The sequence below is a fragment of the Gymnodraco acuticeps genome, unplaced genomic scaffold, assembly GCF_902827175.1.
Source record: "Gymnodraco acuticeps unplaced genomic scaffold, fGymAcu1.1, whole genome shotgun sequence".
Classification (NCBI taxonomy): Eukaryota; Metazoa; Chordata; class Actinopteri; order Perciformes; family Bathydraconidae; genus Gymnodraco; species Gymnodraco acuticeps.
The window spans coordinates 335,290-353,356 of record NW_022990825.1 but is presented as its reverse complement, the minus strand read 5'-3'; the positions used below and the strand labels follow the sequence as shown (position 1 = coordinate 353,356).

At 41.0% G+C, this 18,067-nt stretch overlaps 1 protein-coding gene across 1 annotated transcript; it reads left to right on the top strand.

Moving 5' to 3' along the window:
• The first annotated feature begins 2,259 nt into the window (after window positions 1-2,259).
• On the top strand, window positions 2,260-16,005 carry si:ch211-76l23.4. Its single transcript, XM_034232884.1, has 4 exons — window positions 2,260-2,367; window positions 7,691-7,825; window positions 8,358-8,487; window positions 14,980-16,005. Exons 2-4 carry the CDS (start codon window positions 7,699-7,701, stop codon window positions 15,224-15,226), a joined length of 504 nt encoding a protein of 167 aa, XP_034088775.1. The 5' UTR covers window positions 2,260-2,367; window positions 7,691-7,698; the 3' UTR covers window positions 15,227-16,005.
• Window positions 16,006-18,067: the final 2,062 nt, after the last annotated feature.

The window sequence follows — 18,067 nt, the reverse complement described above, 5'->3', positions numbered from 1 at the left end:
TGTGTATGTGCGTGAAGTGTTGCAGTAGAACATTCCACTGTAGCGCCCGGTAGATTAAGGGAAAACCCTAAATGTTTGAGCACCCTCTGTGAAACGTCAAGCTACCCCACAGCACCCCCAAAAGAAAATCTCTGGCGCAGCAACTGCTTCTGAACCGGATGCTTTTTTCGTTTGTGCAAATAATGGCCTTTAGATATTGTAAAGTCATACATGCACTTCTTTTGTGGGTTTTCTCTGGAAGTTTTTCCTTGTACGATGTGAGGGTCTAAGGATAGAGGGTGTCGTTTTTCTCATACTGATATTCTGAATCAATCTGTGCTATTGTATTTGCTGTAAAGTGTCTCTACTATAGGCTATTTTTATTATATGTACAGCACTTTGGCTCGACAAAAAATCGTTTATAAATGTGCTATATAAATAAAACTTGATTTGATTTGATTTTGGATGGGATAAAACTCTTAAAGATATCACCATAAAACGTTGATAATTTACATTAAAAGGACTATCTTGTTATTACAAGTTTTTGAAATGTTAATTTTAAATATAAATAATTAAGCACTGTATAATGTTGACTATTGGTTAATTTAGGAGACATGTACAGAGACATATAGACAAAGTTAGCAACATAAACAATTAAATGTGGATTTTAGATTTTTCCTTTCCTCTAGTCTGAAAGAAGACATTCTATGGAAGCAAAATATTGTCCACTATAGCACTCAATACATATTTTTTGATGAGCAATTTTGCTGCTTTGAATGAACATATGTTGGTTTTCATGCTGCATCAATGTGCACTTTTAGTGTAACATGCTTGAGATGAAACGGAATATGACTCCTTTTTTAATGTTGAGCATGAATTTGAATGAGGCATCTGCCTTTTAAATACTGAATCCATTTGGGAAATTCTGTAATTATTCTGCGTGCCTTCTCTCGCCGCAGGGCCTCACTTATTTCATGGTTGCCAGATTGAACACGGTTTGAGTTGATGAGATTTTGGTTGCTAAGGAAAGAAAAGCTGTGGGTTTAAGAGACCGGCAGGAGAGAGAGCTTTAAAAATATAGCTAAAATATTTGTGGTTATTATTGTGTGCATACCTGAAGGGTCAGTCAGGGTTTATGTGTGTTTAATTAAGTTTTAGCGAGATGGTTCATTCTGCAGTGATGACTGCAAAAAAATCGACATATCCCCAGTCGTGGGGCATACAGTGTGATGCGTTAAAGGAAAATACTGGTAATCATCAAAAAAGAATAAAAATAACATTTTTTTAGTCGTCTCTCAATATGTTTTTTATTTCTGTCTGTGGCTCTCAGATTAAAGCCCATTGGTTCAAAAATAAAGCTGAATCTATAAAACAGAAATATGTAGTTGAAAGTTTCTCAGTTATTTTTGTTTCACAAACAAACAGGAGAAAATATTGCATTTGTTGGGAACTATTTTCAGCAGCAGGATGATCAAAGTTATCATGCAGATAGACAGCAGAAGTTAGAAGAAGTATGTTTTAAACTTGTTCTAGCTGACTTATACCAATCAAACTTGTTTTACCCAGTCTTAAAGCCAACAGAGAATTCATGTTTCACACTTTAGAATAAACAAAAATAAATTATTAAATCTGTAATTTAAATGTCTTTGTGATGGCCACAGCCACACAGGGTAAACCAACTACACTGCATTCTCATCTTCAGTAGTTTTGCTCCAGTGCAGCTACAATAAAACATGCCAATTAACACCACACATTTGCTCTAAATGTTACCATGTCCATTGGGGTAGGTTACTTCCTGGTTCAGCAAAGGGTGTGGCCGAGCGCTGAGGACTCATAAATACTGCAAGGAGCCAATTGGGACAGATTGGGACAAACCACCTGCTTCCATGTCAAAGGGGGGATTTGGGTTTTGTCAGTGTCCTTTGTATGATGTGACTATTAATTATCCCTTGGGTTCAACTTGGTTTGGCCAAGCCACTATATAGGTTCCTTGGTTTTTCATTGTAGCAGGTCCGTTTTGTTGAGTTAACACCTGTTATGTTTCTTTGAGGTGTTTTCTGTTGACCTCTTTTATAGGCCTTGCTATTATATGATGTTTTGTGGATTTTTGGGTAAATAAAAACCCTAGTTTATTTAAACCACTCCGGTGTCCTGTTGTCTTACTGCTTGGTCCCTGACAATTGGTGGCAGTGGTGGGATCATTCAGTGGAGGACACAGGTGTTTTTTCTCACTTTCTTTTCTTAAAAAAAAAAAAAAAAAGCGTGGAGGGAGAATTACAAGGAAACCGGGAGGACCGACAAGTCTTTCAAAGATCCAGGAGAAGCAAGCCAGTAGTGAAGAGGAGGACAATGGGGCCTCTGGAGTGGTAGAAAGCACTGAGGGTGAAGGTAAGGAGCCATCCATGTCGGACCTGGTGGCCCTGCTTCAGGCTCATATGGGGCAGACGGAGGCTCAAGCGGCAAAGCAGAGCGAGATAACTACAAGACAGGAACAGCGGTTTGAAACAATGCAACAGCAGTTTCAGATTTTGCAGTTAGAAGTTCAGGCCAGAACATCTCCAGTACCAGATTCTCTGTCAGCAGACCCTGATCCATCAGAGGTGGAAGTCTTACCATCCACCAGCAACCATCCTCCGGTGCAAGCTGAGCTTTTACCATGGCTGCCCATCCAAACCTTGCAGGTCAGTCTCGCACACACCATGAGCCCAGAATGGAAAGATTAACGGACAATGATGACATTGAACACTTTCTGATTACATTTGAACGGATTGCTATAGCATGCCGGTGGCAGAAAGCAGATTGGGTTTTTCACTTGTTACCATTGCTTACTGGCAGAGCTAGAGGTGCTTATGTGCATATGGACATTGATGATTCCCTTGACTATGACCAAGTAAAATCTGCTATTCTTTCTAAGTATGACATCAACCCTGAGACCTACAGGCAAATATTTAGTTCCTTGGAGTTTAACCCTGACGAGAGCCCCAAGGAGTTGTATGTAAGACTCAAGGAACTTTATGGGAAATGGATCCAACCAAAAGGTAAATCCATACATAAAATTGGTGAAATAATCATACTAGAGCAATATTTGAGAATGTTGTCCCCTGAGCTTCAAGTCTGGATCCGAGAGCGTGACCCAGGATCGGCGATGGAGGCTGCTGGACTGGCTGATGTCTTTGTTGCTGCCCGTAATAAAGGACAACAATGGAGCTATAACTCATGGAGTTCAAAGGATCGACACAAACCAGCTCGACAGTACGATCAGGAGGCACCCTCCGGTGTGTAAGCCACCCATGTGGGAAAAGCAGTCAGCTAGCGGCCCATTTAAACCTCTTGGTAAAAAGCCAATTTGTTATCTCTGTGGAATAGAAGGCCATATAAAACCTATGTGCAGCCAAAATGACACAAATGTGCTTTGTGCCTCACCCTCATATTGAGCATGTGCGTAAGGATGACCAGTCTATTAAGATGACACTCATAGAAGTTAATGGACAGATTATCAAGGCCTTGCTGGATTCTGGGAGTAGTCAGACTCTTATACACTGGAAGTTTGTACCACCCAACATTATTAGCACAAGAGACACGATCCCAATCTGTTGTGTGCATGGAGATGATAAAAGCTATTCAACAGCTGACATGTACATAAAAGTAGAGGGTCAAACTTACCTCTTGAACATTGGGGTTGTTGATAACTTGCCTTATCCAGCGGTGCTGGGGCGAGATCTTCCAGTGCTTTTTGATTTGTTGGAGGGGAAGCAAAGCCAAAAATGTAATGTTGTAGTTACTAGAGCACAGGCAAAATCACCAAATGAGCACTCAGAGACTCTTAGTGCTTTACCTTTTTTCAATCAGGAGCTTGACACAACATCTGGGAGACCTCGGAAAACTCGCAGACAGAGGAGGCAGGAAAAGTTCCAACACACAGTTGTGAACCCACCATCCAGCACTGAGCCAGATGTAACCTTACAGTTTCAAATGCCAGCCAATATCATGGAAATGCAGAAAGCTGATCTATCCCTAGTTTCTCTTTTTCAGACGGCGAAGGAAAAAGAGCCAGGGGCTGAGCTGGACTTCAACGAAGACGAGTATGTTCTGCAAAATGGCATTCTCTACCGTCAGCAGGGGTCGGTGTTGCAGCTAGTGGTTCCCCAAGCAGTTAGATACAACATTCTCTCTTTGGGGCACTCTATCCCCTGGGCTGGCCACCTGGGTAAGTATAAAACCATAGCTCGCATCCAATGCTATTTTCACTGGCCTGGCCTGCGAAGAGAGGTCACTCAATTCTGCAGAAGTTGTCCTCAGTGCCAAATAACATCTGCTAGAACCCCCTCCAGAGCTCCCCTCCAGCCTTTACCCATCATTGGCACCCCATTGGAGCACCTTGGGATGGACATTGTTGGTCCTGTTGAGAGGAGCAAGGGGGGAAACCGGTACATGCTGGTCATAACAGATTATGCCACAAAGTACCCAGAAGTTTTTCCATTAAAATCCATAAAAGCAAAATCAGTTGCTTTCTGTTTGGTTCAGTTATTTTCAAGAGTAGGTTTCCCTCATGAAATATTAACTGATCAGGGAACTAACTTCATGTCCACTCTGCTGAAACGGGTGTATCACTTGCTGGGTATTCGGAGCCTGAGGACCACACCATATCATCCCCAAACTGATGGATTGACGGAGCGTTTCAACCAAACCCTGAAGCAGATGCTACGGAAGTTTGTCAACAACAGTGGCACAGACTGGGACCAGTGGCTGCTATACCTCCTCTTTGCTTATAAGTACCCCAAGCCTCCAATGGTTTCTCTCCATTTGAACTTTTGCATGGACATGAAGTACGAGGACCTCTCTCACTGTTGAGGGAGATTTGGGAGGGAAACGAGGCGAGGGATGGTTCTGTTAACATTGTATCCTATGTTGTTCAGATGAGAGATCGATTGGAGAAAATGAGTCAGCTTGCCCAATCTCACATGGCAGTGGCCCAGCAACAGCAGAAGTCCTGGTATGATCGGTCAGCTCGGCAAAGATCCTTCAACCCAGGACAAATGGTACTAGTTCTCCTCCCAAGTGATAACAGCAAGCTGTTGGCAAAGTGGCAGGGACCATTTGAGATCAAGAAGCAACTCGGGCCCACAACATATGAGGTATCGACCCCTGGGAAGCCACGCTCCAGTAGAGTACTACATATAAATCTCTTGAAAGAGTGGGTGCCGCGACCTGAACAAGAAGCAAGAGTGATGCTCATCAGGGATGTGCAAGAGGAAGAGGAAGTGGAGGAGCAATACCTATCTCCAGGGGGGGCTACGGTGAGCCATGACCTCAGCCACCTCTCAGAAGACAAACAGCTTCAGGTGAGAACAATCTGTAGGTCAGAATTATTTCAGGAGAATCCTGGGAGAACAGATATTGTTGAGCATGACATTGTGGTTAGAGAAGGTGCTTCTGTGAGACGGCTGAGTTACAGGATTCCGGAACGCCTGCTGGCGTCACTGAAAAAGGAGGTCGATCTGATGCTGTCCCTGGGGATCATTGAGATTTCGAAAAGCGAGTGGTTGTCCTTGTGCCAAAGAAGGATGGCAGTCTTAGGTTTTGTATTGATTTTAGGTACCTGAACTCAATTTCAATGCTGATCCGTGCATTAATAGCAACAGCACAGACATAGGCCTATTATAAAGAGAAAATCTGTTGCACACGGGGTGGTGCCACAGGTCTACATTTACATGAAACGTCCCGATGGATCATGTTCATGTCAACAGATTTCCCGAGCATGTATGGGCTACGCAAACTTCAATCAACTTGATAACTGGTCCAGGTCCAGCCAGCCGGCGGCCGCGGGACCACCGCAGCAACTTCGCCCCCCCCCCCCCCCCCCCCCCCATCTCGAGCAGCAGGCAGGGAGGAAGAGGAAGAACAGGTGGGGTGGTCATCAGCAGCATCATCTTCTTCCACATCTCCTTCGACCTCTACTATGGTAGTTGTAGTCATCAAGTTAGCTTCTCTTGGCTCGTCTTCTTGTGTCTCTTCAGCCCCCAAGTTAAGGTTAGCTGTCAAGTTAGCACTAGCACTGACGTTAGCTCCCTCCTCTCTCTGTTCTGTTGTAGCAGCAGTCACAACGTACGTGCTACCACCAGCTACATTCGGTTGGTCTTCTTGATCAGGTTGTTTGGCCGTCTTTTTAAATAAATTGCCCAAGGTAAGTTGTTTTTTTCATTTTCGACATGTCAGCATCAACAATGCCTGGTAAACATGCAGTGCTAACTAAACGAGCTTGTGAGTGGGTAGTGGGTGGAAGCGTGCAAGCAGGCGACACTTTTTTCATGAATCATAAACTCTAAATATAATTTTATTTCACTTATTTTACACCTTTGAAAAAAAAAAACATGCCCAAAATTGAATTTATTTGGTCATCATATCAGTATTTTAGAGAGCTCCCCCCAAATTTCACAAACCATGTTCCCAGGGGAGCTCATGTCACCACTAGGGGAGCTATAGCTCCCCCTGCTCCCCTCCAGTTCGCACCCTGGCCTTGGTTTTTCATTGTAGCAGCTCCGTTTTGTTGAGTTAACACCTGTTATGTTTCTTTGAGGTATTTTCTGTTGACCTCTTTTATAGGCCTTGCTATTATATGATGTTTTGTGGATTTTTGGGTTAATAAAAACCCTAGTTTATTTATACCATTCCGGTGTCCTGTTGTCTTACTTCTTGGTCCCTGACAGTCTTGTACGGTCAGCTTTCTGGCGTGAGCTCAGCTGCAGGGCAGTCTCTCAATTACATGGATTTAAACACAGCTGTATAGTCTACAAGAGCCTTTGTGTGTTATTGGAGTAATGAATGTGTGGGTGTGGAATAAACATAAGCTTGATGGGGCATTCCTACTCTGCATGTCTCTGCAGCTCAGTTTTTCCAAGCCTCCCTTTGTGTTTGAATGCTGTTGGCCTCGCTCCCTAGCTGAGAGTTCAGCCTCGGGGTATTTTGCTCCTGTTCCTCCCTCTGAAACGCAAGGAAGACTCTAAGAAGTTTGTCCTCAGAAAAGTTAGATTTCCTTTTTCTCTACATTATCACGATTGATAGCCACAGCTGTGATAAAGCCATACAGTGTTCAACACAGTGCTGAGAAGAGAGTAATACCTGCAGCATGCTGACTACAGAGCAATAGTTACAGATGAAAATAAAACCTGGCACACTGAAGTCAGAGAACATCAGGCATGGAAAGCAAAGGAAAAGAGAATTTAGAAAAGGGCCCCCTTTAGAATTTAGAAAAGTGCACCCACGTGCTGAAAAGTGCTATATAAATAAAATTGCCTTGCCTTGTATTAATAAAGTGGAAATAATAAACATACCAGCCCTTCCTCTAAGCCTTAGGCATTTGAGGATGCAATGCATGATTTAGTGAATTGCTACAGTGCCTACTGTGGGCTCAGTATTGCTATTGCAAACAAACAATCAATCGTTTTAGTTTAGCAAGATCTAAGTCGTTTCCCTAACAAAAACTCATTTGACATAAAGTTAATAGGATTTGAACCAGTATATTCAAATACTATTCCTTGGAATAAAGGGTCACAGATTTAAACACATTTTTATTTTTATGTTTTGTATTTAAAACAGGTTATTCATTAATCATAGGCACTGTGTCTTAATGCTTTTAAGGTTTTTGTTAAAGCTCTTCTTATTGCCATTTTGTTGAAATGTGCTCTATAAATAATCTTGCGTCACTCTGCAGGTGTCATCATGACCCCAAATCTCAACATGCTGATGCTGCTATTGGCCGTCACCACGGTAACGGTTCTGGCCCAGAAGCGGCGCCCGGCATCAAAGCCGAAAGTCACCACGGACGAGTGGAACTTCAGGGATGGCTGTGAGCACACATTTTTCTCTCTGTTCATCCTGGGTCAAAGGTCAAGTTCAGGGCTCAATTTAATGTCATGGTTTCACAGCTAGAGGTGAAGGCAAAGCTGTCTGTCTGTGTGGAGCTCTATTATGGGGCCAAACCATAGACTGTATAAAGCGTCAAACCTGATTGGTTAACGTGGGTAGACAGAAAACAACTGATAACCTTAATTTGTCCTCTGTTATCAATTTGTTGTGTCAAAATTATTCGTTCAAACTAAAGATATAACAACATATTTCCATGTTTCTTTACGTCATTTTGGCTCAATTTAAGAAGACTGACTAACATGGAGAATTAGCATTAAGCTGCTAATACTAATATACTTTTATATCTTAGAAGCGAACGGCAGCTTAAAGGATTCAAAGGACTTCCAAGACAGTGGATCTTTTTCCTTTGAGTATTTTCCAGTTAGATTTAGCAGGATGAATGAATTCAGTGGGATCTGACTCAGAATTACGAGCCTTTTTTCGGTTCACCAGAGTGTGTTTTCTTGTTTCAGCTGATAAGGTGAACATGCGCGGCATTGCTAACCTGACTCAGACCCTTGACGACTGGAGGTTCGACATCCTGAGCCAGATGAGAGGACTCCTGCAGAACGACCACCAGTCTGTGCTGCCTGACTACGCCAGGTACGAGAATGTGTTATATTTATATTTACAAGTATTTATCTTTGGATTATGTAGTTTTGGTAGAACTATTTGTATTTTCTATAAAGTTTCTGCGTATACGTTTATATAACTTACATGAATGGATTTTCCTTTGACGGATGGGTAGGATTTCTTAGTTTTGGTAAGCAAACACAACTTTTAACCTTCTACCTCCCTCTCTCAACAACAGCAGAAGCCAAGCCTTCCCATTAGGTTTCGGGTACCCCATTTGGATACCCGAAATAATGAAAAGGACAAAAAACTGAAATGAGTGTAAATGAAAACGTGAGAGAAGCAAAGCTGCGTCAAAGGCCAAATGAAAAAAAAGGAAGTTCGAGAATATCCCATAAAACCTGCTGCTCCATCACTGTTTATGTAACTATTGCACCATAATGAAGTCTGCTCCTCTAAACTGTGGCGAGCTGCAGGAAACACCAGACTGCCTCGGTGGAAAACTCCTGTGTTTCTTATGGCGCCATCGGCCACAGAGTGTACTAGACAGAATGTATTATCAGCCTGAAGGATAAACCACGTTCCTGTGGGGACTCGCAACTGTTTTATTACACTCGTGGAATATTCTGCTCATTTAAGACACACAGGAGGATGGAGACGTGCTGTGCTCAGTCAATTTTAAAACCAGTTGTTGAACTAAACTTTCACCAGTGATGAAAGACGTAGTGCGATCCATTCCTGCAGAATTGTTTTCTTCTAAATACTCCATTACAAGTTACCTAAAGTAAAAGTGGATTTTTCTTGGATAGGATACTTTTTAAAATGTGGATTTGTTGTTTTTATTATTGTGTTTAAATAACGAGAGATCAATAAGTACACAGTCTGTTCGGGATGTGCGTGTGCCTGGTTTTAAAATAAGTCTATAAACGTGTTTATGGCAGCAATGCTTCATCATGAGGCGTGTGGCGCAGTGGATAGAGTGTTGATGTTCGGATCAGGGGGTCAGGTTCAAACCCCACTGCAGTCAACATGTCGATACCTGGCCAAGACACTTCACCCCAAATTGCTCCTGTGGGGATTGCCCACAGTATTGAGTATGTAAGTCGCTTTGAATAAAAGCGTCTAACAAGTAACATGTAATGAGTGCAAAGCTCCCTTAAAATTGTACGGCTTAAGAAAAATTCCAGCCGGTTGGTTCTGTTTTTTTCAGTTTTCTACAGAATCACTGATCCAAAAAACTTCTCTCGGGTCCTCAGTAACACACACGCCAAACGTAAAATACATCAATCCAATGGATTCCAAGAATAATTTAATCTCAAACACACATAACTACACTACAATGTAGCTATTGTGCTTATGACAATAAAGCCTTTGAATCTTGAACATACAAACACTGAAAACATTTAAACCTTGACTTTAATTAAATGTAATACTGTATGTCAACAGATTACACATCATTATATTAGGTTAGTTGAAACAATATTATGTTGAACCTAATAATTTGTTTTCACACTTAATAGTATTGCTTTCAACTAACCTAATAAAGTCAATGTTTCAGTTTTTTCAGTGCACTGTTGGGGCCAGAGAGGTTTTTACAACCCACCTCGGCTCCGCGTGTCGTTTGGCGAGCTGCTTAAGATCATAACAGGAGGGAAATCAGAATACACCAGGATACCAGTTAAACAATAATCTGTTTTAATTATAAAAGGTAATAATGCAATGCAATACAATTCAATATAATACAATTAGGAGCACTCCTGCTCTAGTTTCTCGTGCTGTTGTGATCTTACGGCCTTCGCAGCAGGAGGAAAAAGAGGACGAACTTAATACAAAACAAGCTTATATACCAGAAAACACGGGAGGAGCTGAGTCAGGTTATCTCATTGGGAGATGTAAAAAGATGGCGTCTCTTAGCGAATCAGCGCGAGCCAGGCAGATAATAAACAAGTGTCTCGGAGGGTGTAGCAAAATATCTCCGTTATCACACATTCTTGCATAGCTTTCCCCCACCCCCATCCTGCAACTTTCCAGAGACTTGAGTTGTGTCTAAAGAATATTCCCTTGCTCACAAAGATAATACATATTAATAATCTCATATTTCCAGCTTCTGGTTACACAGACTGCTTATTATGAATACAAAGTAATTAAACACACACATCAACTATTCAAAGTATGTAGACTTCACTGACATGTTGGAGATCTTAACAAGAAGGTACTCTCATCCACCTAGCCCCCTGTCCTGCATAACTACACCTCCCCATAGAGTAATAAAAACCTGTTTACACCAACCACCCCACAATGTTCATAGCAATTTTAGTCCTCACATTTATGAAAGAATAAAACAGAGAAATCAATATCAAACACAAACACAGGTATTATTTGAGCAGTCTTCACATAGCTGCTCCAATAGTCTTATATCTGGGGGAAATCCCCCTGTTATTTGCACAGACTTTCTGAAAAACACTTAACGGGTAATCTTTTCACTCAAAACAGAACTCACAAATAGCCAAAAAACCACCCTTTTGATTATATGTAAAAGTGGAAGAAAAAGACTATTGCGCTAATCTACTTTTAAGAAAAAGGGAATATTGTTGAATATATAAAAACCTCTCTATATTTAAGAGGAAAAATGTACTTTGTTCCTTCAACTATTAACACACAGGAATGTATAAAACCACACATATATTAGTGATAACATGATGCAACACAACTCTTATATATCAGGTGTCATTAAAATGAATATACCAAAAATACGCTGTATCAACTTTTCACTTCAAACTTTCAAGTTACTTCAATTTCCGCACAGCACCCACAAATGTCCTTTAAAGGTCCCATGTCATGCTTTTCTGGTTATTACCCGTCCCCTTGTGTGTTATGTAGCTTTTTATGCATGTGAACGGTCTGCAAAGTCACAAATCCTCAAAGTACACCCTGTAGCGAGTACAACTCTAACACAGAAAAGACGTGTTTATGCTGCCCCAGAACGCCTCGTTGGAGATTTAATTTTTTTTTAAAAATTCTTCCGGGAACCAAGTGACGTAACGACGATCCAAATGGACCAATCTGCGGAGCTCCTCACACACACGTCGGCCCAATCCCAAACCACTCCCTCGACCCTACCCCTCCGTGACGGAGGCCCAATCCCAAACCACTCCCTCGACCCTACCCCTCCGTGATGGAGTGAACTCCGTCTGTAGCCACACTCGCAGCTCAACGAGGCTCCCTCCTGTCAGATGGAGGGAGTAAATACAGCAGCAAGCTTTGGGACGGCCTCCCCTCTCTCCGGCAGAAACAGGAAATGCCGTAACTGTATGTAACAACGGTTTCAAATCAGCATCTCTTAGACAAAAAGTTTAAATTAATAACTCAAATAAAACTCCAAACATCTTTCATTGTGTTTCAAAGCTCTTTTAGTTTTAAACCTGATGTTTATAAGCTTCTTAGTTTTTGCAACAGTCTGTAAATATACACAACTTTATAATAAAATGCACAATTTTACCTTTTTCTAGACTAAACACAGGTATGATCCTAAGTTAAAAACATATGAGGTTATCATGAGGTTGTTAACATCGCAATTTATCAGTGGATGTTTGCTGGAACTACTTGTAAACAGCGTGTTTCCCGACGGACTCACACAGCATGACTCCGGTCAGGTAGAGACCGGTCTCAAGTCAGCATCGCTGCAGACTCGCTGTTTGAGGGCTTGATAGCCCACTCCCTCTCCACACTGCTCCACACTCGTTGCTTTGGAACAGCCCTTAATATGGCGGACACTCCGCGTGAACGCGCAAACGGAGGTGTAGGGTGTAGGGTGTAGGGTGTAGGGTGTAGGGTGTAGGGTGTAGGGGGCGGTTTGGGAATGGGCCACAGGCCCAATCCCAAATCACCCCCTACACCCTACCCCTCCGTGACGGAGTGAACTCCGTCTGTACCACACTCGCAGCTCAATGAGGCTCCCTCCTGTCAGATGGAGGGAGTAAATACAGCAGCAAGCTTTGGGACAAACTCCCTTCTCTCCGGCAGAAACAGGAAATGCCGTAACTGTATGTAACAACGGTTTCAAATCTGCATAGGCCTATCTTAGACAAAAAATGTAAATTAATAACTAAAATAAAACTCCAAACATCTTTCATTGTGTTCTTTTAGTTTTAAACCTGATGTTTATAAACTTCTTAGTTTTTGCAACAGTCTGTAAATATACACAACTTTATAATAAAATGCACACATTTACCTTTTTCTAGACTAAACACAGGTATGATCCTAAGTTAAAAACATATGAGGTTATCATGAGGTTGTTAACATCGCAGTTTATCAGTGGATGTTTGCTGGAACTACTTGTTAACAGCTTGTTTCCTGACGGACACACAGCGTTGAGACCGGTCAGGTAGAGACCGGTCAGGTAGAGACCGGTCTCAAGTCAGCACCGCTGCAGACTCGCTGTTTGAGGGCTTGATAGCCCACTCCCCCTCCACACCGCTCCACACTCGTTGGTTTGGAACAGCTCTTAATATGGCGGACCCTCCGCGTGAACGTGCAAACGGAGGGGTAGGGTGTAGGGGGCGGTTTGGGAATGGGCCACACTCAGCCAGCCTTATTTTTCTCAGCTGCAGCTCTGCGGATTTCTCAGCCTGGACTCAGCCTGAGACAGCGGGACACGGCGAGGCCCGGCCCGGACCGAGCACACACACAGACCCACAACCAGGCTGCGGGTATGGGTGTGTGTGCTCCGGCCTGAGCTCGGGCCGGGCCTCGCCGTGTCCCGCCGTCCCGCAGACCCCACGCAACAACCAGGAAACAACACCAGCAGTCAGGGCCGGCCCTAGACTTTTGGGGGCCCTAAGCGAGCTTTGGCTTGGGGGCCCCCCTCACTCTTGCGCATTCTCACTACACACAACACAGAACCAACTTTTGTCTTATGATGTTAGCATAAGCACACATATTGTATAAATAAGAATGTAAACACCGTGGACCTAACCTCCTGTAGGGGGGTCCGGTGGCATGCTCCCCCGGAAAGATTTTTTTTAAATATTGAAGTTAAAAGCATCAATCTGGTGCACTTTGAGAGCAAAATTAAGAGATCTACAGTATGGATACATCTCTCAACACCCATATGAAACAGCACTGTAAACAGATTTTTCTTAATGGATATTTTATAAATCACTCCCCTTTTAAAATGTATTCTTGTTTTGTCATATAGTATTTCATAACTGTTTTTCATTTATTCTCTCTGGCTGTCCATCTCATAATGATCACATAGAAACTAGCTGTCAAAAGGAATATCATATTATAATTTCATGCAAAAATCTGTCACAAAAAGAGGTTGCACATTTAAATTCAGGTGTTGTTATGGCAACGTCTGTGGCCAAACAGCCACATTTACTGCTGCAAATACGTTCAAACATGCTGTCGACACGTAAAGCAGTGGCAACTATGCCACCATTTCAGCTGACTTTTTCTCAGAAATACTGTCACATAACATCCATATATTTCAGTGCTAGGTTGATGCTTAACTAAGATAACTATGAAACACTTGAACTGACAGGATTTAGGATTAACTGTGTGCTGTAAGGTAGCTTCATGTCGAACAGTAAGTCAACATTTTCCAGAGAGATTTCTTTGAAATCACCAGGTAACGCTAAAAAACATTACATTTAGATTGTATGACAAAGTGTTCATTTAATATATCTGGCTAGCTATAGCTACTTGCTAACGGTTTAGCTTACCCCGCGATTCAAAGTAACGTCAACGTAGCTGTAATTTATGCTTTGCTTACATGTTCGCATAACTTGGACGTTTACTGACATTTACATACCTTGTTTACCTGGCTCAAGTGGTGACTCTGGGGTTGTTGTGTGAGCCACCACTTGAGAATTGTCGTCTTTTTTAAGAAATGTTTTTCTTATGTCCATCTTCAAAAACTCTGAGTCCGACTGACAGTTTAAACATTGTCACAGCTCAAAGGATAGGTACCTGTCAGCCAATAAGACAGATGTTTATTTCCATTCAACTCTCAGGTTGGTTTGGCGTCTTGCCTCTGTTGCATTCACTGAACACAGGAAATTACACTCCTGCCGTCCTCTCTAGTGTCATGATGAGGTTCAGGTAAAGCACGGTTAATGTATTATATGATTGACTCAATCATATAATACATGACTTTGAGAGTAGGCAATCTAGGCATATTAACAAAATTAATTAAACATATTTATTGAGATTATTTAATTAAAAAAAAAATGTATTTACATTTTTTTTTTTTTTTTTGCAAACCAAAGTTTGTAAAATTGCACAATATAAATCTATTCTAGTAGACCTCAACAATGGAATTATGATCAGTAGAAATGGCCATGGCATGGGACCTTTAAGTATGATACTTCATTTGCCATTATTAATCACTTCTGATTTTATTTATTATTTGCATCCATTTCTAATGTTTTTTTTATATCTTTGTAAAATACTTTGTAACCAATTTTTTAAAAGTGCTTTTTAAATTATTTTATTATATTTTGAATCTTTGTTCCTGTCTAGGATCCAGCCGCTGTCTGAGGCTTTAAACGACCTCTACACGGAGTTCAATGCCCTCAAAGCTCACCTGGGCGACCTGACCGAGAAGTTCAGCGCCATTGAAACCTTCATTGACGAGGTCAAGGAAAGCCGCACCACCAACACCAACGCTGATGCAGGCTCCACCCCCAGCGGGGGCATCGTCCCCGTCGTCCCCGTCGTCAGGCAGGGCGGGAGGAGGGTGATAAAGAAAAAGCCAACGACTTCCTAAACAGCCAAAATGATGTTTGTTTCTTCTTCTCAGGCTTTCTTATCTCTGTGTCCTGATCCTCCTTTGATGTCATTGTTATCACATGTTATATATCGTACCAAGGCACTCCCAGTTTAAAAACTCTGGATATATTAAGTTGAACTTGGCATGTTGCCGAGATCAACTTAATATTCGTTTTTTGATATATTGCGATATTTTCTCTAAATACATATTGTTTTTCTGTTATGCATTTTTAATTACCTGTACACAAAGTGGTACAATTCACAATTGGTTTAAAAACATATATTTGGTCCTTCCATTAAATAGGAAAAAGATCTTAGTTTGTGTGCATGAAATTGACATTTAGGATGCATTTTGGGTTACATTACATTGGATGCATTGCATTGTGGGATTATGAGAAGAAAACTGTCCATGCCATGATCACATTGTAGATTCTTTATCCACCGCCGGCGGGGGTTACGGGGCTTAACGGGCTTTTTTTACGAAACTGTGTCTCAAGGCTTCTTAAAATGTAATAAACTATGAATGTGTCATACTCACTTAACGGGAAGAAACTAAGCTAACTGACTATATGATCAATTTTTACCGAAACATAACACAAGTCTCACAAGAAGCGTGTAAATGAGCCACTTAGCACAGAACTCTAGGTATAAATCGATCGATATACTTATCGGATCTGCACAAACAAGCTTTGCTAGAAAGCTGAGATTCCACAGGTTCTAGAAATATAAGTATCATCACTGAGCGATCAGAACTCGCAACAGGGGAAGCAAAACCAGACAGCACGACGTAGCTTTAGGTAGCAAAACACGGAGATATGCTCACCTTTTGCTGTTACTCTGATCAAAAGTTGTGTTTATTGGCATTAAAACGAGATAAACGGGGCTGAAGCTTAATCCATAGGTTAATCCAATGTGTCTGTCACTTTGCAAACATTATTGATAATCCATAATTCCATTTGTATGTCAAAAACTGAGTTTTCATATTAGCTGCTAATGATAGCTTCCAGAGTGTATGACAGCTTCCTGTTTTGGTTACGCATCACTCTCACTCCTTATTTGGTAACATGTGTGTGTATGTGGAACTTCCCCTCAATTCCATTGGCTCTAACGGTTAAAAAGAGATGTCAATCATCAAAATCAACCAAGGGGGGCCAGAGATAGGTCAAATCCACCCAAATGACCCCAGAAGTGTTTTTTTGTGCTAAATCTCTCTAAAAAGGTATAAAATGTCCCTTGTTTTGCATCAATCTTGATACAGGTATACTTATTATATGTTATAGTTTGGATTCCTAAAGCTTTTAGTCTACTATCCCATCATTCAAGGGTGGTTTTCACTATAAGTAATGTTCTTTGTTTACTATGTGCAATCTGAATTTACTTTAAAATAAAAAAATCTATATTGATTCTGACTCTTCTACATCCAACTCACAGGTTTATCATTGCTTTGAGAAAAAAGATTATTCATTTACCCCTTTTAGAAGTGTGGTTATGGTTATTTGTTCTGGGAATGTTATTTTCGAGCCTGAGATCTGGAAAACAGGCTCGAGGCTTAACAGGTTAAAGGCACTATAATTAATCATTTTCAAATCCTGCCATTCAAATAAAGTAGCAGTAACAACATGGCAGAGATTTGAAACACAGATACTGTTTTCAGTTTCCTCATGAAATAATTGCTCTTTTCTAGAACTCAACAAACATTTTTGAGGGATTTGATTTGACAGATTTCCTGGTTGTGGGTTTATATAAGTGCCTAGTTTGTTGTGTTTATTCTGGATATTTTTCGGACAAACAAGCTTGTTGGTTTGGATTTACTGTTGTATTATATGAGCTCTGTAATAAACTCACTTATTGCATTCATTCATTATTTAGTGGGAATGCTGATACAGCATTCCAACTATCTGTTATGCTACGCACAAAATTATTTATTATTCCGCCGGGTTATTTTGCACCTCTTCTTCTCCCACATTCCACATCGCAGAAACTCAGTTCGAACATCAAAACGTTCAGCTCGGTCGGGAATCGATGGCTATTACTTTTCTTATTCATAACTAACATAATTCCAGAGATACATCCCATAATTCATCACATTTTTAACATGGAAGTCAATGGAGAAACTCTTCAGACTTGAACAATCTTCATGCAACTTCAACTGCTAACTGCTCCTTCATACTTTGACTCAGAAACCTCATTCCAACTTTAAAATGTTACACATCTTTCTGACATTATCCGTGTAACACAACTTTTAAATCTGATTCGTACCTCTAGAGATATTAAACATTGTTCAGCCTTGGCAGGGGCGGATCTAGACAAATATTCATGGGATGGCAAGAGGGGGAGATTTTGAGGGGTGGCATCCCCTGGCAGAAGTATATGCTGATTTAATTGCAGTCATATCAATCAATTTTAACTTGGCAAGCCACAATATTAATATTTTAACTGAATAACATTAGGTGACATTATTGTGGCACATCAGTAAAGCCTTAAATATAAATATACAAGGTGGCAGACATCATTTAATGCATTTTAACTGCACAATAACTGAATGAGTTTGTTTCACTCCAGCAGGGGTACCAATCTATGCAGACTGCTGCAATAAGTACATTAATTAACTGTCTCATTGATATTTGTCTGAATGAATATGATACTATTAACAATTATATTAATCCAGCTGTCAATCACTGTTATAATTCACATATTCATTTATTATTGAATATACTATATTTTTTGGAGTTAATGATGAATTTTCCTCAAGATGCTTGCTCACCCTCTTTCAAATTTGAAAGACAAGTAATTATATAATGTATCAACATTCAAAAGATTAAAAGGAACAGTTCAGTGC

Bases quoted from the DNA above. Each gene is read 5' to 3' on its own strand.
- si:ch211-76l23.4 (XM_034232884.1), top strand. From the start codon at position 7,699: ATGACCCCAAATCTCAACATGCTGATGCTGCTATTGGCCGTCACCACG. The intron at 7,826-8,357 runs GTGAGCACACAT...TTCTTGTTTCAG, and splicing joins GTGGAACTTCAGGGATGGCT to CTGATAAGGTGAACATGCGC. The intron at 8,488-14,979 runs GTACGAGAATGT...GTTCCTGTCTAG, and splicing joins GTGCTGCCTGACTACGCCAG to GATCCAGCCGCTGTCTGAGG.